The sequence below is a fragment of the Ornithorhynchus anatinus genome, chromosome 5 (genome assembly GCF_004115215.2).
Source record: "Ornithorhynchus anatinus isolate Pmale09 chromosome 5, mOrnAna1.pri.v4, whole genome shotgun sequence".
NCBI classification, from domain to species: Eukaryota; Metazoa; Chordata; class Mammalia; order Monotremata; family Ornithorhynchidae; genus Ornithorhynchus; species Ornithorhynchus anatinus.
Genome location: NC_041732.1, coordinates 31013176 through 31035836, shown reverse-complemented (window position 1 = coordinate 31035836; position 22661 = coordinate 31013176). Strand labels below are relative to the sequence as shown.

At 49.2% G+C, this 22661-nt stretch overlaps 1 protein-coding gene across 1 annotated transcript; it reads left to right on the top strand.

The window, feature by feature from the left end:
- Positions 1–8602: 8602 nt before the first annotated feature.
- On the top strand, positions 8603–20863 carry SNRPA1 (small nuclear ribonucleoprotein polypeptide A'). Its single transcript, XM_001508955.5, has 9 exons — positions 8603–8711; positions 11860–12007; positions 14603–14681; positions 15438–15484; positions 15771–15873; positions 17288–17367; positions 17821–17896; positions 19045–19138; positions 20586–20863. The coding sequence occupies exons 1-9, from the start codon at positions 8630–8632 to the stop codon at positions 20642–20644; spliced, it is 768 nt and encodes a 255-aa protein (XP_001509005.1). The 5' UTR covers positions 8603–8629; the 3' UTR covers positions 20645–20863.
- The last annotated feature ends 1798 nt before the right edge of the window (positions 20864–22661 follow it).

The following is a 22661-nucleotide window of genomic DNA, read 5'->3' as shown; positions in this document are numbered from 1 at the left end:
ATCCAAGGTTGAAGGTACAGCTGTGCGAGAATACCACAGACTGAGTCCCTCCCCATTCCTCCGTCGACGTCCAGCGACGTTCAGCGACCAAAACATGCCGCTCTTATTGTCCTACGCAGCGTCGGCACGGTTTTGTCAACTCGCTACGGCCGGGGAGAACACGGAAGTGGAAGCGAAGTATTCTCCCCCATGCCCAAAGTGGAGAAGTCGTGTCTTCTAACACGGGGCGGGGGAAAGTATGCCAACATTGGGAACATTGACGATACCTCATTTTGGAACAGTAGTATACCTATTGGTATATTAGTAGGATATAGAGGGCCCAATCAATGATCCTTCCAGTCCTGTACTCTGCCTCCCACTAATAGCACATCTAAGGATACTTGGAAAATAGGGGAAATTGTCGCCCTCCTTAACATGTATCCTCCTTTTTAGGGAAGTACCAGCTGGGATTCGTAATGTTTTCCTCTAACCGTTTCCGATCTCCTATCTGAGCCCATTTTTCATGTCTGAGCAGTCCCCCCTCTCCTTCTTCTGCACTGCTCATCCCGGATTTCTTTAAACCATCTAACCACAATCCCCTTTTGCAAATCATGAGTCATGCCAGTCTTAAACACATTTAGCCGGACAAAGGTTCCTTTCCAATGCCCTCAGAATCTTGAGGAGCTTGATACCCTCAATCTTAGGTGTGCCTGCAAAATGCTCCTTTGGAAAGATTAGGATTCTTCCGTCTCATGCTGAGGGGTGACAAGCTGGAAATTTACAAAATCATGCAGGATATTGACAGGGCCTCAGTTGACCTCATCTGTAAAATGGAGATTAAGACGTGAAGCCCCAGGTGGGACATGGACTGTGTCCAACTTGATTAGCTGGTTATCTACCCTAACGCTTTTTACAGTGCCTGGCACGTAGTAAGTGTTTAATAAATACCAAAAAACAATAACCTCCAAATACCGTAATCATTATTGTTATTAGTATTAGTGGTTCTAGTATCTTAAATTATATATCAAGTAAGGATTATTATTTCCCTAATTGGGTTGTGGTATATGAGGTTTCAGAGGCACTGCGAAAGCATGAACCAAATTTAATGAATCTGTTCTAAAAGTACTTAAATCTCACCACTATTGGGGTAGGGGAGGATGAAAGGGGACCAATCCTGATCAATTTGAATCTACCCCAGATCCAATGCAATGCTTGATAGAGAAGCAGCGTGGCTCAGTGGAAAGAGCCCGGGCTTTGGAGTCAGAGGTCATGGGTTCAAATCCCAGCTCGGCCACTTGTCGGCTGTGTGACTCTGGGCAAGTCACTTCACTTCTCGGTGCCTCAGTTACCTCATCTGTAAAATGGGGATTAAGACTGTGAGCCCCACGTGGGACAACCTGATCCCCCTGTCTATTCCAGCGCTTAGAACAGTGCTCGGCACAGAGTAAGCGCTTAACAAATACCAACATCATTATTATTATTATGCTTGTCACGAAGTTAGTGCTTAACAAATGGCATAATCATTTCCGGGGGCAGGACTGGCTATTCAGGATAGTACAGTGGTAAAACCAACTTCAAAAATTCAGCATTGTGGAAAATTTAAATCCATCTGCCCTTAAATTTTCACCCTGTTTACCTTCCAGATATTTTGATATCCAGTACAAAATGAGACAACATAGAATTGGTAAGAATTCATGACACTCATGGAAAGCAAGCAATGAAATGAGCTATTTTTTCCATTTCGTGCACAAAAATGACCTATTTTTATTGAAATTCCCTTTTTCTATTGATGGTTATGAACTTTTGAATGACAATCATAAAAATTGTACTATTTTAAGTCTGCTAGCAATCCTATTTCTATTGAAAGGAGACGGAATTCAATTTTTCTTGCTCTTCAGTTGAGTGAAGGTAAGTCTCGATTCCTTATAATAATGAAAATGAACATCTGATTGAGGTCGTTGTAGCTGAAATGATGGCTATTAGGGTTCCTAATTTATAAATTTGCTTGAAACTTATAACCAGGGTTTTCTCAAATGTGCATTTGACAATCTCTTAAAATCTGCCACCTAGGTTTTCTGAATCATTCAACGTTATAAGCTTATTGTGGGCAGGAACTGTGTCTGTTATATTGCTATATTGTACTCCCAAGTGCTTAGTCCAGTGCTCTGCACTGAGTAAGTGCTCAATAAATCTGAATAATTGATTTAAAACATGTGCATAATAATGAATGAACATGTAGAGCACCAATCACTGGTACTTAATGAGCACTTACTGTGTGCAGAGCACTGGACTAAGCGCTTGGGAGAGTACAGTACAACAGAGTTAGAAGACACTTTTCTTGCCCACAATGAGTTTCCAGTCTAGAGCATGTGAATAAGCCTCCAAAACTTTTTGCTGCAGAACGTTCAGATGCGCATTTATAACTGAGTCATCATCAGTTGGATCAAGAATTTTCTAGTAGATTTTTTTACTATATTTTCATCATGAGTAAAGAGAACATTAGCATTTCTGCCTGAATTAATATCAGTAAAGTCAACAGCTCTTTCCCGCATTTTACCCTTGTGAATGTATTTCATCACTGTGGACCACTGTGACTTCATCTGAGTATCAGAGGTCTCATCTAACATTATGGAGAGACAAAAAGCTTCCTGCATTTCCCTAAAAATTTCATCTTTTATCATTTGTCTGACTGGTTTAATTAAATCATTTTGGATTCCACTGTCTCTGGAAATAGCCATCGTCTCTACATGGTCACACATAATAATCATAATTTTTCACTGCATGGACAAATTCTATTTAATTACCTCTGTCAGTGACAAGAATTCACCTTGCCCTCTGAAAGGAAGTTCTCGATTAGCAAGAAGGTAGTGCAAAAGTTTTATGTTCCGAATTGCTCACTTTTAGCTGCTGTTTCAGCACCATCCATCCATTATCTCTGAAGGGTGTTAAATCCAAAACGTATCGCAAACGTGTTGTGAAAGATTTGCTTTTCGGTTGTGTTGTTTTCTTTTGTTTTTGGTTTGCTTTTGTTTTTGTGGCAAAGATTTGCAAGTTGTTAAGTTTATCGAAACCTCCCCATCTTCAAACACATTTTTGGAAAAACTGTTGCCACAGGCAGCAAATTACCTTGCTTACATTTTTACAACTAGTTAACAACCGGTGCGGTTCCTACTGTGCAATCTGGAAATCTTGGTATTCATTTAATAATGTTGGTATTTGTTAAGCACTTACTGTGTGCAGAGCACTGTTCTAAGCGCTGGGGGAGATGCAGGGTCATCAGGTTGTCCCGCGTGGGGCTCACGGTTAATCCCCATTTTACAGATGAGGGAACTGAGGCCCAGAGAAGTGAAGTGACTCGCCCACAGTCCCACGGCTGACAAGTGGCAGAGCCGGGATTCGAACCCACCACCTCTGACTCCCAAGCCCGGGCTCTTTCCACCGAGCCTCGCTGCTTCTCTTTGAGAGTACGCAAAGGAAAGCAGAGCCTCCCCTCTTTATTTGCAATTTTTCTTCAAATTTTCGATTTACGATGCGTTTTTCTAGTCAATCCTGAATAATTGTTTTTATCTTCCAATGGTGCAGTCATGTTTATTTTTTTAAAAATCATATAATGAAATATTAATTTGGAAGCAGCGTGGCTGAGTGGAAAGAGCCCGGGCTTTGGAGTCAGAGGTCATGGGTTCGAATCCCACCTCGGCCACTTGGCAGCTGTGTGACTTTGGGCAAGTCCCTTCACTTCTCGGGGCCTCAGTTCCCTCATCTGTAAAATGGGGATGAAGACTGTGAGCCCCCACGTGGGACAACCTGATTCCCTTGTGTCCACCCCAGAGCTTAGAACAGTGCTCGGCACAGAGTAAGCGCTTAACAAATACCAACATCATTATTATTATTATTATTAATTTGCAAAACACTAAAACCGTAATAACAACAATAATAATCATAATGGCGTTTGTTTAGCACTCACTATATGCCAGGCACTGTATTAAGCACTGGACACCATCAAAGGGGTTTGGACACAGTCCCTGCCCCACGTGGGACTCGCAATCACAGTCCCAATTTTCCAGATGAGGCAGTTGAGACACAGAGACATGAAATGACTTGCCCAAGGTCACCAAGCAGACAAGTGGCCCCTTGTCAGCTGTGGCACTGTGGGCCCGTCACTTCACTTCTCTGTGCCTCGGTGACCTCATCTGTAAAATGGGGATGAAGGCTGTGAGCCTCACGTGGGACCAATTGATGACCCTGTATCTCCCCCAGCGCTTAGAACAGCGCTCTGCACATAGTAAGCGCTTAACAAATAGCAACATTATTATTATTAACTGATGACCTACTCACTCATTCATTCATCGTATTTAGAGAAGCAGCGTGGCACAGTAGAAACAGCCCGGGCTGGGGAGTCAGAGGTCATGGGTTCGAATCCCGGCTCTGCCACTTGTCTCCTTTGTAACCTTGGGCAAGTCACTTCCCTTCTCGGTGCCTCAGCTACCTCATCTGGAAAATGGGGATTAAAAGTGCGTGAGCCCTACGTGGGAAAACCTGATGACCCTGTATCTCCCCCAGCGCTTAGAACAGTGCTCTGCACCTAGTAAGCGCTTAACAAATACCGACATTATTATTATTGAGCACTTACTGGGTGCAGAGCACTGTAGTAAGGGTATAGTACAATAATAAGCAGACACATTCCCTGCCCACAGTGATTTTAAAGCCGGGGGTGAGGGGACACAGAAATCAACACAAATAAGTAAATTAAAGATACGCACCTAAGTGCTGTGGGGCGGCAAAGGGGGGAGAAAAAGGGAGCAAATTAGGGTGCCGCAGAAGGGAGTGGGATTAGAGGAAGTTCAAGTCAGGGAAGGCCTCTTGGAGGAGATGTGCCTTCAATAATAATAATAATAATGTTGGCACTTACCAGCTGTGTGACTGTGGGCAAGTCACTTCATTTCTCTGTGCCTCAGTTCCCTCATCTGTAAAATGGGGATGAAGACTGTGAGCCTCACGTGGGACCACCCGACTACCCTGAATCTCCCCCAGCGCTTAGAACAGTGCTCGGCACCTGGTAAGCGCTTAACAAATACCAACATTATTATTATTAGAGTATTTGGCATATTTGAAGCAGCAGGGTATAGCAGGGTATAGAGAAGCAGCGTGGCTCAGTGGAAAGAGCCCGGGCTGGGGAGTCAGAGGTCATGGGTTTGAATCCCGGCCTTGCCACTTGTCAGCTGGGTGACTGTGGGCGAGTCGCTTCACTTCTCTGGGCCTCAGTTCCCCCATCTGTAAAATGGAGATTAACTGTGAGCCTCACGTGGGACAACCCGATGACCCTGTATCTCCCCCAGCGCTTAGAACGGTGCTCTGCACATAGTAAGCGCTTAACAAATACCGACATTATTATTATTCTTAGTGGATAGAGTCCGGGACCTGGGAGTCAGAAGGGCATGAGGCTCTCATAATAATGATGCCATGTGTTAAGTGCTTACTAGGTGCAAAGTACTCCAAGCAAAGCAGTGTGGCTCAGTGGCAAGAGCCCGGGCTTGGGAATCAGAGGTCATGGGTTCTAATCCCGCCTCTGCCGCCTGTCAGCCGTGTGACTTTGGGCAAGTCACTTCACTTCTCTGGGCCTCAGTTCCCCCATCTGTAAAATGGGGGTTAACTGTGAGCTTCACGTGGGACAACCCGATGACCCTGTATCTCCCCCAGCGCTTAGAAGAGTGCTCTGCACCTAGTAAGCGCTTAACAAATACCAACATCATTATTATTACTATGGGGATGAAGACTGTGAGCCTCACGTGGGACCAACTGATCACCTGGTAACCCCCCAGCGCTTAGAACAGTGCTTTGCACATAGTAAGTGTGGCTCAGTGGAAAGAGCCCGGGCTTGCGATTCGGAGGGCATGGGTTCGAATTCCGACTCTGCCCCTTGTCAGCTGTGTGACTGTGGGCAAGTCACTTCACTTCTCTGGGCCTCAGTTCCCTCATCTGAAAATTGGGGATGAAGACCGTGACCCTCACGTGTGACAACCTGATGACCCTGTATCTCCCCCAGCGCTTAGAACAGTGCTCGGCATATAGTGAGTGCTTAACAAATACCAACATTATTATTAATAAATACCACTATTATTATTACTGTTTTTACAAGGTGATCAGTTTGTCCCCCTTGGGGCTCACGGTCTTCATCCCCATTTTCCAGATGAGGTCACTGAGGCCCAGAGAAGTGAAATGACTTGCCTAAGGTCATCCAGCTGACAAGGGGCAGAGGCGGGATTGGAACCCACGACCTCGGACTCCCCAGCCCGGGCTATTGCCACTGAGCCACGCTGCTTCTCTAATCCCTGCTTCCCCCCCCCGACCCTCCAACTTGTCTGCTGGGTGGTCTTGGGGCAAGTCACTTGACTTCTCCGGGCCTCATCTGTAAGCCTGTCAAAGGGCAGGGACTGTCTCTATCTGTTACCGATTTGTACATTCCAAGCGCTTAGTACAGTGCTCTGCACATAGTGAGCACTCAATAAAAACTATTGAATGAATGAACGAATGAATGAATGAATGAAAAAGGGGATTAAAGACAGTGAGGCCCACATGGGGCCTCGATTGGGTCCAACCTCCCCTGGTCCAACCTCCCCTTTCCCTCTGCTCCTCCCCTTCTCCCTTCCCCTCCCCTCAGCACTGTGCTCATCTGCTCATTTGCATATAGTATTTATTACCCTATTTATTTTGTTAATGAGATGTCCATCCCCTTGATTCTATTTATTGCCATTGTTTTTGTCCGTCCGTCTCCCCCGATTAGACTGTAAACCCATCACTGGGCAGGGACTGTCTCTATCTGTTACCCATTTGTCCATTCCAAGCGCTTAGTCCAGTGCTCTGCAGCTAGTAAGCGCTCAATAAATACCAACATTATTATTATTATTTATTCATTCAACTCATTCAATAGTATTTATTGAGCACTTACTAGGTGCAGAGCACTGGACTAAGTGCTTGGAATGGACAAACCGGCAACAGATTGTTGGGCAGAGCTGGTCTCTCTCTGTTGCCCAATTGTCCCTTCCAAGCGCTTAGTCCAGTGTTCTGCACCTAATAAGCGCTTAACAAATACCAACATTATTATTATTATTATTATTTAGACCGTGAGCCCGTTGTTGGGCAGGGACGGTCTCTCTCTGTTGCCCAATTGTCCCTTCCAAGCGTTTAGTCCGGTGCTCTGCACCTAGTAAGTGCTCAATAAATACTATTGAATGAATTGATCTTGATGATGTCTGCGCCAGACTCCTTGTTTTGTTCTGTTCTGTTTGGCTTTATTGTCTGTCTCCTCCCTTCTGGACTGTGAGCCCATTGTCGGGCAGGGATGGTCTCTCACTGGACATTCCAAGCGCTTAGTCCGGTGCTCTGCACCTAGTAAGTGCTCAATAAATACTATTGAATGAATTGATCTTGATGATGTCTGTGCCAGACTCCTTGTTTTGTTCTGTTTGGCTTTGTTGTCTGTCTCCCCTCTTCTAGACTGTGAGCCCATTGTGGGGCAGGGATGGTCTCTTTCTGTTGCCCAATTGTCCCCTTCCAAGCGCTTAGTCCGGTGCTCTGCACCTAGTAAGTGCTCAATAAATACTATTGAATGAATTGATCTTGATGTCTGCGCCAGACTCCTTGTTTTGTTCTGTTTGGCTTTATTGTCTGTCTCCTCCCTTCTGGACTGTGAGCCCATTGTCGGGCAGGGATGGTCTCTCACTGGACATTCCAAGCGCTTAGTCCGGTGCTCTGCACCTAGTAAGTGCTCAATAAATACTATTGAATGAATTGATCTTGATGATGTCTGTGCCAGACTCCTTGTTTTGTTCTGTTTAGCTTTGTTGTCTGTCTCCCCTCTTCTAGACTGTGAGCCCACTGTGGGGCAGGGATGGTCTCTTTCTGTTGCCCAATTGTCCCCTTCCAAGCGCTTAGTCCGGTGCTCTGCACCTAGTAAGTGCTCAATAAATACTATTGAATGAATTGATCTTGATGTCTGCGCCAGACTCCTTGTTTTGTTCTGTTCTGTTTGGCTTTATTGTCTGTCTCCTCCCTTCTGGACTATGAGCCCATTGTTGGGCAGGGATGGTCTCTCATTGGACATTCCAAGCGCTCAGTGCAGTGCTCTGTACCTAGGAAGTGCTCAATAAATGCTACTGAATGAATTGATCTTGATGATGTCTGTGCCAGACTCCTTGTTTTGTTCTGTTTGGCTTTGTTGTCTGTCTCCCCCCTTCTAGACTGTGAGCCCATTGTCGGGCAGGGACGGTCTCTTTCTGTTGCCCAACTGTCCCTTCCAAGCGCTTAGTCCAGTGCTCTGCACCTAGTAAACGCTCAATACTATTGAATGCATTTGCTCGTAGCGCTATTGGGGAATTTTTTCCGTTCTGGGGGGAGCCTTTCCAACAAGAGATGAGCCCCGGGAAACCGGTGAGGGCTGTTTTTGGAGACAGGCCGGTCCTTTGAGGCCCAAGAAGGAGACGACGCCATTCGGGGCCGCCCTCCCTCTGACGTCACGCGCGGGAGGGGGGGGGGGGCGCCGCTCGATAGCTCGGGGCTCGATCGGGCCCTCGGCCTTCGATTGGACTGGGCTGGTAACCCACGCGCCTGCGCGCGGCGAGAGCGTCCCATCCGGCGGAGCGGCGGCGGCAAGATGGTTAAGCTGACGGCGGAGCTCATCGAGCAGGCGGCGCAGTACACCAACGCCGTGCGGGACCGGGAGCTCGATCTGCGGGGTGAGTGGAGGGCGCGGGGAAGCCAACGCCGGCCACGATGGCGGGAAATGCCCGGCGGCGCCCCGCGAGCCCCTGTGAGGAAGCGGGGGACGAGGGCCACCGTTTTGGGCCCCCTCGTTGCGCTCGCGCATGCGCACCTTGCCTGTCTTTCTCCCCACAATTACGCATGCACACCGTGCCCGGGGGGGGGGGGGGAAGGGTCCTCATTGCGCATGCGCAGCCTGCCTGCCTCGCTTTCTCCCCCCATTGCACATGCGTACCGTGCCTGGGGGCGCAACCCCTTTGCGCTCGCGCATGCGCACCTTGTCTGTCGCTCCCCGCCACCAATTGCGCATGCGCAGCGTGCCTGGGTGGGGGGGTTCCCCCCGCGCATGCGCATCGCTCCTGGGCCCTTTTCCTCTCTTTCTCTGCCCCCCCGCCGAAAGGATAATAATGGTAACTTCTTAAGCGCTTACTATGTGCCAAGCACTCTTCTAAGCGTTGGGGATAATAATAAATAATAGTAATGATGAGGAGGGTATTTGTTAAGCGTTTACTATGTGCCAAGCACTATTCTAAGCGTTGGGAGTCATAATAATAAGTAATAATGATGATGAGGGTATTTGTCAAGTGCTTACTATGTGCCAAGCTCTATTCTAAGAGTTGGGGATAATAATAATAAATGATGATGATGAGGGTATCTGTTAAGCGCTTACTGTGTGCCAAGCACTATTCCAAGCGTTGGGGGTAATAATGATAATAATGATAATGATGATGATGATGAGAGTATTTGGTAAAGGATTACTATGTGCCAAGCACTGTAGATAGAAGATCAGCAGGTTGTCCCACGTGGGGCTCCCAGTCTTAACCCCCATTTTACAGATGGGTTGACCGAGGCCCAGAGAATAATTCATTCAGGCCTGTTTATTGAGCGCTGACGGTGTGCAGAGCACTAGACTAAGCGCTTGGAAGGTCCAGTTGGGCTACAGAGAGAGACCATTCCTGCCCAACAATGGGCTCTCAGTCTAAAATGGGGGGACAGACAAAACAAAACAAATAGGCGTCAGTACCATCAGAGTAGATAAATAGAATCACAGATATATATATATATACAATATGCAGTAATATAATGAGAGAATAATAATAACGAGGGTATTCGTTAAGCACTTACTATGTGTCAAGCACTGTTCCAAGCACTGGGGTAGACACAAGGTCATCAGGTTGACCCACGTGGGGCTCCCAGTCTTAATCCCCATTTTACAGATGAGGTCACTGAGGCACAGAGAAGTGAAGTGACTTGCCCAAAGTCACACAGCTGATAAGTGGTGGACCTGGGGTAGGAACCCACGACGTCTGACTCCCAAGCCCGGGCTCTTTCCACCAAGCCACGCTGCTTCCCTAGGTGAAGTGACTCGCCAAAGGTCACACAGCGGACAAGTGGCAGAGGCGGGATTAGAACCCATGTCTTCAGTCTCCCAAGCCCGTGCTCTTTCCACTAGGCCGCACTGCTTCCGTCAGTCGCATTCAGCGCTTATTGTGCACAGAGCACTGCACTAAGCGCTTGGGAGCAGACAGTGCAACAATAAGCAGATGCGTTCCATGCCCACAACAAGCCGCACGGGCTAGAGGACCTGTCCTCGCACTCTTCCTATTCCTATTCCTCCTCCCCGGCCCCCTCCTCTGCTCCCGACCGTAGCTTATTCCCGGCTCCCCGGATCATCCGTCGGTGGAATTTATTGAGCGCTTAGTGTGTGCGGAGCACTGTACTAAGCGTCTGTGAGTGTGCAGTATAACTTTCTCACGGTACCTCCATCTCACTTGTCTCTCAGCCGACCCCTCGCCCACATCCTGCCTCTGGCCTGGAACGCCCTGTCTCCTCAAATCCGTCAGGCAATTAAATGCTTAGTATAGTGCTTTGCACCCATTAATTTATCATCGTTTAGTGCCACCGAGTCATTTCCGACGCATCGCGACTCCACGGAGGTACCCTCTCCGGAACGTCCTGTCCTCTTTCATTCAGTAGTATTTATTGAGCGCTTACTATGTGCAGAGCACTGTACTAAGCGCTTGGAATGAACAAGTCGGCAACAGATAGACAGCCCCTGCCGTTTGACGGCCTTACGGTCTAACCGGGGGAGACGGACAGACAAGAACAATGGCAATAAATAGAGTCGAGGGGAAGAACATCTCGTATTCCTCTGCCATAATCCGCCACCTTTCTGATGGTTCTTCCGTTATCTTAACGTTTATTATCCACCGAGCGTTGTTTTAAGCACATGGGAACAGTCAAAAGACGTGATCTTTGGTCTCCGGGACTTTCCCCACCTGATGGAGAAGAGGTGGAGACTTGGAGGAGGACTTTCCCCACCCTAAAATGAATCACAGGGAGGAGTGATAGTTTAAATATGTACCTGAGTGCTGCTGGGGGGAGAGGGAGGCGAGTACCCAAGTGCTAAAGGGATGGAGACGCGCTGGAGCGGCAGGAGGAATAGGGCAGGGAGATGAGAGATGAACCAGGGAAGGCTTTGTGGCGGAGTTGTGATTTCAAGTTTATGCAAAGAGTGGCCTGCCAGACATAAAGGGGGAGGGAGTTCCAGGCAGCGAGGGAAACAAGAATGAGAAACACAGGAGTAGGTGGTGAAGTATGATGCAAGCTGAGGTGTGGTGGAGAAGAATGAGGATAAGTAGGGGAGAAAGAGGTGATTGAGTGCCTTCAGCCGCCATTCAGGATTTTCTGCTAGATGTGGAGAAAAGTGGACAAGCTTTGCAAGAGGCAAGCCTGGTGGCACAAGACTGCTCAGCCTTTTGCGTGTGCAGATGTGGTTCTCACGTGGGCCTCTGCTGTATATCTCACACACATCTGTGGGTGAATTCCGCTTTGGTGGCCTCTTGACTATGAACGACAGCCCTGGATGGATTGTAAACTCCTTGGTGGTAGAGATCCCGTCTTCTAACCTCCCCAGAGCACTTGTCTACGTATTCTTATAAAGTATTAGTGTCTGTTACCCCTGCTAGATTGCACGCTCCTTGGCGGCAGAGAGCGTGTTCACCGATGCTTCATGTAACGATCTGCATGAATACTAATTTTTGTGCACTCCTGAGAAGTTACTACCGTGCACAGTAGACGATAAATACTACTGATTCACGGGTTCTTCTTTCCTTGCTCCAGGGTATAAAATTCCTGTGATTGAAAACCTGGGGGCCACTTTGGATCAGTTCGATGCTATTGATTTTTCTGACAATGAAATTAGGAAGCTAGATGGATTCCCCCTGTTGAGAAGACTGAAGACATTACTGGTTAACAACAACAGAATATGGTGAGTTTTCATTCTGCAGGGTTCCAGGCGCCGTCGCAATTTCTTTCGAATCACAAGAGGGGTTATCCAGCTCTTTCTTGGAAGTTTGGCGGATTGCTACACTGACCTAATCATACCCGTTTCTCTGTAAGAAAATGTTTTGATTGTCAAAAGTTGTAATTGGAACTTGTTTTGATATGGGCCATTAGAAATTCAGTTGGTGCTTTATTTTGCGCAAACCTCCTACAAGCAGCGAAAGACAAAAAGTCCGAAGCTCGCAGTTTTCCACTTGGAAGCGCAACAGATCCTGAAGCAGTAATAGCATTTATGTAGCACCCTCTTGTCATAATGCACTGTAATAATAATGGTGGCGTTTGTTAAGCGCTTACTATGTGCCAAGCACTGTTGTAAGCGCTGGGGGTACATACGAGGTAATCACGTCGTCCCACGTGGGACTCACAGACTCGATCCCCATTTTCCTGATGAGGTAATTGAGGCACAGGGAAGGGAAGTGACCTGCCCGAGGTCACACAGCTGAATCCCACGACCTCTGGTTCCCAAACCCGCGCTCTTAACTAGGAAACAAAGTACCACATTCCGCATCCACTCGAAGCTTGTACGTTAACACTGCAGGCAGACTTCTAAGGTAACTGTTCAGTTTGTACAATTGAATAAATGTAAATACAGGAGTGCTTAGGATTGGTATAAACGAATTTCTGTGTCCTGGGGATGGGTTTCCGCCACTTCGGATGCAGTGAGTGAATCAGGGAAGGCTTGTCGGAGGAGGGGAGCCTTTCGAGGGGACTCAGTTTCAGGGGAGGTTGAGTCTGTTGAATTTGGGAAGAACAGAAGTTTTCACTCAAGGGAGACAGGTGGGAGAGTGAAGAGTGAGGTGCAAGAGCAGAATCGATCGATCCAGTGTATTTAGTGAGTGCTTATCGTTATCGATCTGGTGCGGAAGGCTGGAGGGGGTGGATTTGGAGAGGGGGCAGGAGTTCACCTCTTGAGATACTGCCGGGAAAGATGGAAGAGTTGAAAAAGAGTCAGGAGTTGGGAGGGACTGGAGAGAAGCAGGGGAGGTTTTAGAGAGATGAGTCCTAATGGTTTCAGTTTTCTCAAAGTACGCGTCCCAGTCATTAGGGACAAGTGATGGGCAAGGAGACGGCGGAGGGGGTTAACTGTGTTTGAGGAGGGAGAAGAGTACGGAAGAGATCCTTGAAGCTGACTGTGAGGAGTTTTTTGCTCGATGCAAAGTGACTCGGGAAGCCAGTGGAGGGTTTTGAGGAAAGGAGGGGTGTGGGCTGAGCCGCGCTTCCGGGCCACACGTCCGCACCTAGGGGAGGGGAGGAAGAGTAGGGACAAAGCCGGCCGCAGGGAGAAGAGTAGGAAGAAGGCCACTGTAGTCGTCTCGGTGCAGAATGACCAGAGCCTCTACCAGCTGTTCGGAGTCGTACGGGGTAAAGCCAGTTTAGGGAGAATTAACAGGTTTTGTCAGTGAATCGATCATGGTAGTCGAAAGACAGAGTCGTCGGTTGAGGCTGAGGTTCCGTGCTTATGGGACGGGATGGGGGGGTATTTTTGATAATAATAAGTATGGTATTTGTAAGCGCTTACTATGTGCCAAGCACTGTTCTAAGCGCTGGGGTAGAGACAGGGTAATGAGGTTGGCCCACGTGGGGCTCACAGTCTTAATCTCCATTTTAACACTTTGGATTTGGCTACAGAGAGGTCACCGGTGACCGGTGAGAGCATCATTTTTGAGTGAAGGGGTTGAAAGTCTAACCGTAGCGGGTTGCCAAGAAGAACTGGTGGGTGGGAAGCGAAGGCATCAGGAGCAGCCATTCAAAAAGTTTGGGAAGAGAGGCTTTGGGGGGATAGCTGGAGGGGCCGGTGGAGTCGAGAGAGGGCTTTTGTTTTTTCCCCAGGGGGAATATAGGGAAAAGAAGTTGTCGCAGATTATAAGGCTTAGTTGAGTCCAAGACGATGGAACTAGGCAGAGGCTGCTCACACGAGAAAGCCTTAATCCACCAAAATCCCTGGGCTCTGACTGGAACTAGTATTTAGCAACCCTTAGGGCATCACCTTCACCTCTAAGAAGGCCAAATCTTGGGGCCTGGCTAATTGTCGATGGTATTGGTTCAGCGCTGCTGTGTGCCAGGCACTGTACCAAACACTGGGGTAGGTAGAAATTAATCAGGTTGGACCCAATCTAGCTGCCCTCCGGCCCAAAGGTGTGCCCCCACCCACCTCAGGTCTGGGAGAAGGAAGGCGGCTCAGCTCAGACATCACCAGGCCCATCACCCAACAGCTGATTGCCAGTGCAGCGTTCTCATCTCTTTAAGGTGTTGGGACCCCCCTGGTTTGAGAGACCCGAACCTACCCGGAGTAGACAATCTGAAGTTCCCTGTTCTACAACCTACACGTTTTGTACTTGATGCCAGTTTTTCTCTGGGGGAGGTTGCCTTCGCTGGCACACGCGGTGGAAAAAAAGAAATAACCGGCAAAAACGTAAGAAGTCAAAAGACGTATCGTTAGGACATTTGTGAGCTTACCCGCTTTAGAATTTGCCTTTCGGTAGCAGGCTCCTTCATCTGATTTTATGTTGTTTTATTTTAGCCGTGTAGGAGAGGGGCTCGATCAGGCCCTCCCCAGTCTGCGGGAACTCATTCTGACCAACAATAGCATTTTGGAACTGGTAAGTAGGAGGGAAAAATGAGGAAAGTAGTAACGGGGTACAGAGCACTCGGGTAGGGGCTGGGCGAGGATACGTGGGTGGGAATTGAACATGGTCCCCGTTCCTCGGTGGGCTCGCGGGTTAAGAGTCTCTAACAGTCTGCGCGGTGTTGATAAGACCTGAGAGAACCCCTCCACTGTTGCTTGCAACAGTAATGGATAAAATTCAGATTATACTTTCAGAGCCTTTTGAAATTGAAAGGTGAAATCACTGATTTTTATCTTTTCCTTCTCTTTCGGATCTCAGCACACTGGACTTAGTAGCGTCTGCTGACTTTGGTGTGCACAGAAGCAGTTTCTGAAATAGTTTTGAGTGTGATTTGGGGCAATTCAATGCAAGGCACCGTGCAGATTTATGAAGTTCTTGCCAGGTGTCAAAACGCTGAACTAAATCCTCGCATCAAGACAGAATAATCAGATGAGCAGTTCCTGTCCTCCATGGGCTTCACATCTGAAGATAGGAAGCGCGACTGCCTTGTCCCCCTTTTGCAGCTGAGGAAACTGAGGCATGGAGTAAATGAGATGCCCAGAGCCCCCTAACAGGCCAGTGGCAGAGCTGGGATCTGAAGCTGGGTCTCCTGACTGCCTGCTCCAGGCTCCTGAGAACATGCTGGCTCTCACAGACTTTTCTTTATCTTAATTTCGGCATTAAGGCTAGCGCAGTGAAGTTGCAAAGCAGCTAGATTGTTTATATGTTGGGTTATTTTGTTTTTTTCAGGGTGATCTAGATCCCTTGGCAACCCTAAAATCTCTGACTTACCTGAGGTATGTAATTTTTCTCTCTTACGGTGGTAAAGTCAGTAAGGCAGTCCAGCTAAATTGGGGCCGGATAGTAGACAAGTCCAGCTTTGGGCTAGAAGCGTGTTGTTAAATAGCCGACAGTTTTGTAAGTGTACTTTTTGGGATGTTGGTTTTCACCGCCTTGAGAGGTGCTTAATTTCAGTATCAAAAAGTGGAATGGATAAGCGAAAATTCACGATGACTCTAGGTTTTCTTTTTCAATATTATATCGTTAACAAATTTAAAGATTCTTTTTTTTTCCCCCATGCAGTATTTTGAGAAATCCTGTAACAAATAAAAAGCACTACAGGCTGTATGTAATCCACAAGGTCCCTCAAGTGAGAGTACTAGATTTCCAGAAAGTGAAACTAAAAGTAAGTGATGATAATGTGTATTTCCCAAGTAAGTTGGGGTTTTAGTGGAGTGCATTTTCTGCCTGTTTGATTCTTTGAAATAAATTTTCTCTATGGGGAATCTTCCAAAATGGGAAAATGAATTGGGTGTTAACGAGAGCATGGAGTGCGTTTTCTGGCTGTTTTCATTCTTTGAAATACATTTTCTCTTTGGTGAATTTTCCAAAATAAGAAAATTAATTGGGTATTGGGAACAAGATTGGGAGCAACCGACCTATTTTTTTTTAGGAATAAAATTATCTCTGTCGTTTTCAAGAGTTCTGTTAAAGGTCATTATTGGTATTTCTGAAAGTAGAGACCAGCAAAAGTCAAAAATCTTCACCCCAAGATGAGCTGCAGGCCTGTAGGAACTAGTCTGGCCTTTCTTCCAGGGAGGACGGGTTGCTTCGATGGGTAATCTGTGGTATTTACTGAGCGCTTACTGTGTGCAGAGCTCTGTACTGAGCGTGCAGGACAACAGAGTTGGTAGCCGTGTGTCCACATTTGTTCTCAGCGTGGCCTAGTGGCTAGAGCCACGGGCCTGGGAGTCAGAAGGTCGCGGTTCTAATCTCTGCTCTGCCACTTGGCCGTGTGACCTTGGGCAAGTCACCTGACTTCTCTGGGCCTCAGTTACCTCATCTGTCCAATGGGGATTAAGACTGTGAGCCCCATGTTGGACTGTGTCCAACCTGATTGGCTCGGACCTACCCCAGCGCTCAGAACAGCGTTGGACACGTATTAAGCGCTAAACAGATACCATCATCAGCATCGTCGTTTTCATAAACTGCTCTCAACAACTTATCTTTGTAAAAGCCCATGCATTTATAGCATCTTCCCCCTCTGCCTCCCACCGCCGGCCCAAGAAGGCCTGGGGTTTGTTGGGCTTTTTAACCTCGACCTGCCCGTTTGCCTACTGGCCCAACCGGCAAGTTCTCGATAGGCCAGTCTCGGAAATCTGTCCGATCCCCAATCCCCCGTGGTAAATTTCTGGTCATCGGTCCTCTCGTCTGACCCAGAAGAGCGTCTGGGGCTTACCAAGCCCACTCAGGTTTGGTTTCGTGCTAACCCGGTCTGAGTTCCACCTGGAGCCGCAGGCCCTAAAATCAAATGGTGACGGTGCCGAAGGAGAGAAAAACTTCCAATCGACATCATCTCTCGACATCATAAAGAGGCTCTTCTGTAGTCGGCGAAAAGCCTCAAGAGAGCAAACTTATGTCTTTGTAGTTTTAAAATTAGATACATTTTAAAAGCCCTTTTTTAGTAGACTTCTTGGCCGACAGCAACTTCTTGTTGAGTATTTTCACCTGGATTTTTCAGAGGAAAACATCTAAATCGTGTGGTGTGTGTGGTGTTTTTTTTTATTTTTACATTAACTCTGTGTGTGGTATCGCTGTAGGAGCGTCAGGAGGCAGAGAAAATGTTCAAGGGCAAACGGGGTGCACAGCTTGCAAAGGATATTGCCAGGAGAACCAAAACGTAAGATACGGAAATCCGATTTAACAGAATTCACCTTCAGAAACATCTCCTCTTTTGTACCCGGCCCATGAAAAGCAACTTGCAATCCATCGTACCTGAGTAGGACCCAACTTCTTGTTCCGTGCTAATCTCGGTGACTTTCACTCAGTCGCAAGAAAGGAGAAAAGGTCGTTCGTTCCAAATTTCAAGTAGCCACCCGCTCTGTCTGCAGATCTCCATGTTGAATTCTCACAGACCACACACCCTCTCCGTTTGTCCGCGAGAGGGGGAGGGATAATGTTTCTGAAGGAGAGTTCTTTATTGTATCAGTTTGTTAACAAAGATAAGATACTACACTGGTTGGAATACTTTCAAAATTTTGAAAGTAAAAGAGAAGCGCGTTCTATTAGTCTGGGTATAATTTGTCTATCTTGTCTCTCTCTCTGTCTCTCTGTCTCTCTCTTTTTAAATAAGTTTCAACCCAGGAGCTGGTCTGCCCACTGACAAGAAAAAAGGCGGACCCTCTCCGGGAGACGTAGAAGCGATTAAGGTAACAGATCGCCAGAAAAAAAACAAAAAGGATTACAATAAATAGCCTGTAATGTTAATCTCTATTTCAAATACCGGATATTACAGAATGGATCTGTGTAATCTAAAAAGTTTCTTCCCCTGCTATTCGTACCATCCAATCCTGGATTTTTAGATGCGATCCTGCCCATTTAGTGTGCCTACACAGATTACCTTCTCTTGACGCACAGTTTGAAACCCTCAACTCCACCCTCTCCTTCCCTCAACTCGACCTCCTTGCTCCCCAGGCCCTCCGCCGTTCTCGTATCACTAACCCACCACCCTGGATCGTCTCCACGGTGTGATTCCTTTGCTCCCGTGCCCCAGCTGCAGAGAGCTGTTGACGGGAATCCAGACATCTGCCCGACCTTGTCCACCTTAAAATAATTCTTTCCTGCTGAAATTGGGCCCGCTTCTCTGCCTGACGATACTTCTTCCTAATTCACCCCCATACCCACTGATCCCGCCTGGCATTCCAGACATTTAACTAAACTCCCTCCTCCAAACTCTGTCCTTCTGCCCCCACCATCTCCTTGCCCTAATGACCTGGCCACATACTTCATCAATAAAATTGGCACCATCATCAGGCACGGTCCCCCTAAGATCTCCCCTGCTCCTTTCCAATCCCGTCCTCCTTCGAACCTCTTCGACCCTCCCTGTATTTCCCCTAGTAACTCGCCGCCTCTAAATCCACCCGCTCCACCTGTGCTTCTGACCCCATCTCTCCATAAATATTTGCCCCCCCTTTTCTTCCCTCCTTGACCACCGTTTGCTGTTTGCTTTCCTCAAAAAAATTTACCCCTTCTTTTCTTCCCTCCTTGACCACTGTCTTCAACTGTTTGCTTTCCAGCTGCTTCTTCCCCACTGCTTACTTAATCCCTATCCTAAAGAAACCCTCTCTTCATCCCCTGGCTCCCTCAGTTATCGTCCCATCTTCCTCCTACCGTTCCTCTCCAAACTTCTGGAGAGAGGCGTGTACCCCCTCTGTCTCCACTTCTCCTCCAATTCTCTCCTCGATCCCCTCCGATCTGGCCTCCACCCCCATCGCTGCCCCGAAACAGCCTCCTCCAAAGGTACCCGACGACCCCCGGTTTTTCATCTGGGGCAACCGTTTCACATGTTGTCTTCCAGAATGCCATAGCCAACGCTTCGACCTTGGCAGAAGTTGAAAGACTGAAGGGATTGTTACAGTCTGGTCAGATACCCGGCAGAGAACGCAAATCAGGTCAGCGGATTTCATTTTCACATTCGGTCGCCAAACGGGTATCGTTTCGTAAGGCGACTCTTTAAGGTGGGGCGCTCTCGATGGCAGATGAGAGGCAGCACGGCCCAGTGGGGAGAGCGCGGGCCTGGGAGTCAGAGAACCTGGGTTCTCCTCCCGGCTCCGCCAGTTGCTTGATGTGTGACCTTGGGCAAGTCACCTTAACTTGGCTGTGCATCCGTTTCCTCAGCTGTAGAGTGGGAGTATCTGTTCACTGTCCTGCTGAGACTCTGAGCCCCATGCGGGTCGGGGATCGTGTCCAACCTCATTAACCCAGCGCTCAGAACGGGGTCTGACACCCCAGTTAGCACCTAACAAAAGCCGTACGAAAAAGGGAAGGTCCGGACTCTGTTTCAGAGCCCCGCAGAGCCGAGCCGAGCCGCCGTAGGGCAGGACCCCTGCCTCGCCGTGCCCGGTCTCACCTGTGGGCACCACTCATTGCCATTCTTACCAGATGGCAAGGCCCCCTCATCCCTAACGTGGCCAGAGCCGGGCGGAGGCCAGACTACTTGGAGCTCTTAAAGCTTCCCTGCCCGCAACGAGCCGACGTAGCGCACCCAAAAATTGTACATCCAAATTCTAGCTGCGGCCAGAACGACCGTAGCAGAGTGCCGCCGCCGTCCCGCGGCATCGTAGAACGGCAGGTGTTTGGCAGGGGAGCCACTCAAGTAGCTGATGGTTGTGGTCTCGCCCTCCCCACCGCCCTCCAGTTAGCCGGGATTACTGCAGAATCGTCCGGGTGGCCGATGGGGTTACTTGCCACAGCAGGCAGCGCGAGGTTTGGGTGAGTTCGGGGGCGCCGGGGATTTCACTGGTTAAAGGGCGATCGTCGTCGTCAGCCCAGTTCTTCGGGGTTGAAGGTTACCACCAAGGAGCGTGTGTAGGAATTGGGAAAATGGGGCTCGTCCTTTCCCATTCGCCCCTCTCGGCGTCACACCCGGATTGTTTCCAGTACCCCACCGGTCTCGGTTACAGGAGGGAGAGTCAAGCAGAGGCCTGTCCGTTCCATTCCTAGCTCGGGCGGGGGCTAGGGAGTGGCAGGCAATCTGCTACAAGTCAAAACTCGCCCGTGCTGGGCGGCAGCGGCGCGGGAGAGAGTCGGGGGCGGAGACGCGAGTTTACCGTGCAGAAGGCGGCGGTGGAAAACCATTTCTGTATTTCTACCAAGAAAACTACGGATCCGCTACCAGAAGGATTGCCGTCGGGGAGCGGCGTGTCCGTGGCGCGTCGCTAAGACTTTCTCATTTAAGTGTGTCAGAGGCAGCCCTGAACGGTGAAGGGCATTTTCTCTGCTGTTATTTACATAAACTAGAGCAACGGTACAGCAACGGGAATTGGAGGTGTGGCAGCCGAACGGAAGTTTACGTTTGCTCAGATGCCTTTAAAATTCACTTAATGTTTTTCTCTTTAGGACCCGCCGACGACGGCGAGGAGGAGATGGAGGAAGACCCGGTCACTAATGGATCCTGAACTATGTTTCGGGGGTCTGCCGTGTGTGTAGAATAACATTTTTGTGCGTCGGAAGACGAGTCTTGCTCTTTTGACACGGACCGATTTAATGGCTGTGTTCCTCTGAGGTGATGCCGTTTTGTTTGTATAGACATGTTTGAAGTGCTCGAATGTGCCTCTGTAAATTTTGTAATGTACATTTCAAAAGCCCAGTAAACCAGTTTTTTTAAATACCGAAAAGCACGGTGAACGCACCTGGCGTCTCACCTTCACAACAGAACTCGACGAGGTGAAAATACATTGGCCGCTCGGTGACATTCTTAGCGGCGGAGGGGCTCCACCGGCGCGATGCTTTTCTTTACCACCCGTCAGGCTTCCATTTTCGCTTCTCCGGTGAGAGATTCTTACGGCCCGAAAAGGGAAACTGACACTTTACGGGGACGTAGTCGACCTCGTAACGAACCATCTGTTAAGGAACCCCAGATCTCCTAAAGCCAACGCTGCCGTAGCGTACGAGGGTTGCAAGGGCTGAGTTTCACTGTCCACCAGTTGGATAATCCCGCCGTTTCACTCCCTCCTCCGTTTTCTCTTCCCTGAACCTCCCCGCTCACCGGGGCGACTCTGAAGTAGTCGAGAGTCCCGTCTCTTAAGCGGGAAGGCCGGCTCGATGTAGGATTTTGGGGGCCGTTGGATGATTCGGTGCCGCCAGTGGCTGCGAAGTAAGACCAACCTTAGATAAGTAGAGCGGACGGGATGTTAGCACAGCCGCGTGTTATCAGTACAGGCCCGCGGACTACCGAATCCCCGCGGCGGGGCCACGTTCTCCTTTCAGACGTCTGCGGGACAGGGCGGAGCACGTTTCTTTGAGGAACACCGGGTTTGAGGGTCGGTTGGTTTCTCGTTGGTTTTAAACCGCACGGCAACCGGCATGGACGGGTAATAGTAATGAGAAACGAATAGCGTGGGATCAGCCTGAAACGGTTAATTAGTCTTGACTCCCCCTTAACCAAAGGAGTCTGGCCGATTCACAAGGACTGTGTCCGACTCGATCTGCTGGGGTCTGCCCCAGCGCTTAGTACAGCGCCCGGCGCAAAGCCAGCCCTTAACGAACACCCTCGTCGTCGCCGCCGTCGCCGCCGTCGATCGCAGTCCCGGCTGCCGCTTGTTGGCCGTGTGACTTGGGGCAAGTCGCTCGACTCCGCGGGCCTCGGTTACCTCGGCCGCAAAACGGAAGCCTCAGGTGGGACTTGCATTCGTTCCTCGGTCGTCCGACCGTTCTTATTCCGCCGTCACCGTGTGCGGGACACCGTTCCCGGCACTCGGGAGGGTCTCTGCCCGCGGCGAGTCGACAGCTCCGCGCCATTGGCTTTTAAGCGGTCCGTCACCCTGCCCCCTCCCACCTCACCTCGCCGCTCTCCTACTCCAGCCCAGCCCGCGCACTCAGTTCCTCTGGCGCGAACCCTCTCCGGAGCTTAGAACGGCGCTCGGCACGGGGTAAGCGCCGAACGGATAGCATCGTCGTCGGCTCTATCGTCTCCGTCGCGTCTGTCTCGCCGCCGGCCTCTCTCCCGCATCCTGCCTCTGGCCTCCCTCCTCATATCAGACACGGAGTTGCCGTCCCCCACTTCAGAGCCTTATCGAATGCACATCTCCTCCAGGAAGCCTACCCCGATAGAGCCCTCCTCTCCTCCCGCTCCCTCCTGTGCCGCTCGTACCCGCTCCCTCGATCATCCTCCCTTCCCCACAGCGCATACGTATCCATCTATATCCGTCTCTACTTTCCTATCTGTCTCCCCACCTCTAGACTGTGAGCCTGTCGTGGGCGGGGAATGTGTCTGATGTTGTATTGTTCCCTCCCAAGCGCTCAGTACAGTTCTTTGTACGCAGTAAGTGCTCAATAAATGCAATTATTACAACACAGTCTAGAGGACGTGGATGGCCTCCAACGTTTTTAGGTGGCATCTACCCCCCCGAAGCAGCGCGGCTCGGTGGAGGCAGAGGTCACGGGTTCCGGTCCCGGCTCGGCCACCCGTCGGCC

Bases quoted from the DNA above. Each gene is read 5' to 3' on its own strand.
- SNRPA1 (XM_001508955.5), top strand. From the start codon at position 8,630: ATGGTTAAGCTGACGGCGGAGCTCATCGAGCAGGCGGCGCAGTACACC. The intron at 12,008-14,602 runs GTGAGTTTTCAT...GTTTTATTTTAG, and splicing joins GTTAACAACAACAGAATATG to CCGTGTAGGAGAGGGGCTCG. The intron at 15,874-17,287 runs GTAAGTGATGAT...GTATCGCTGTAG, and splicing joins TCCAGAAAGTGAAACTAAAA to GAGCGTCAGGAGGCAGAGAA.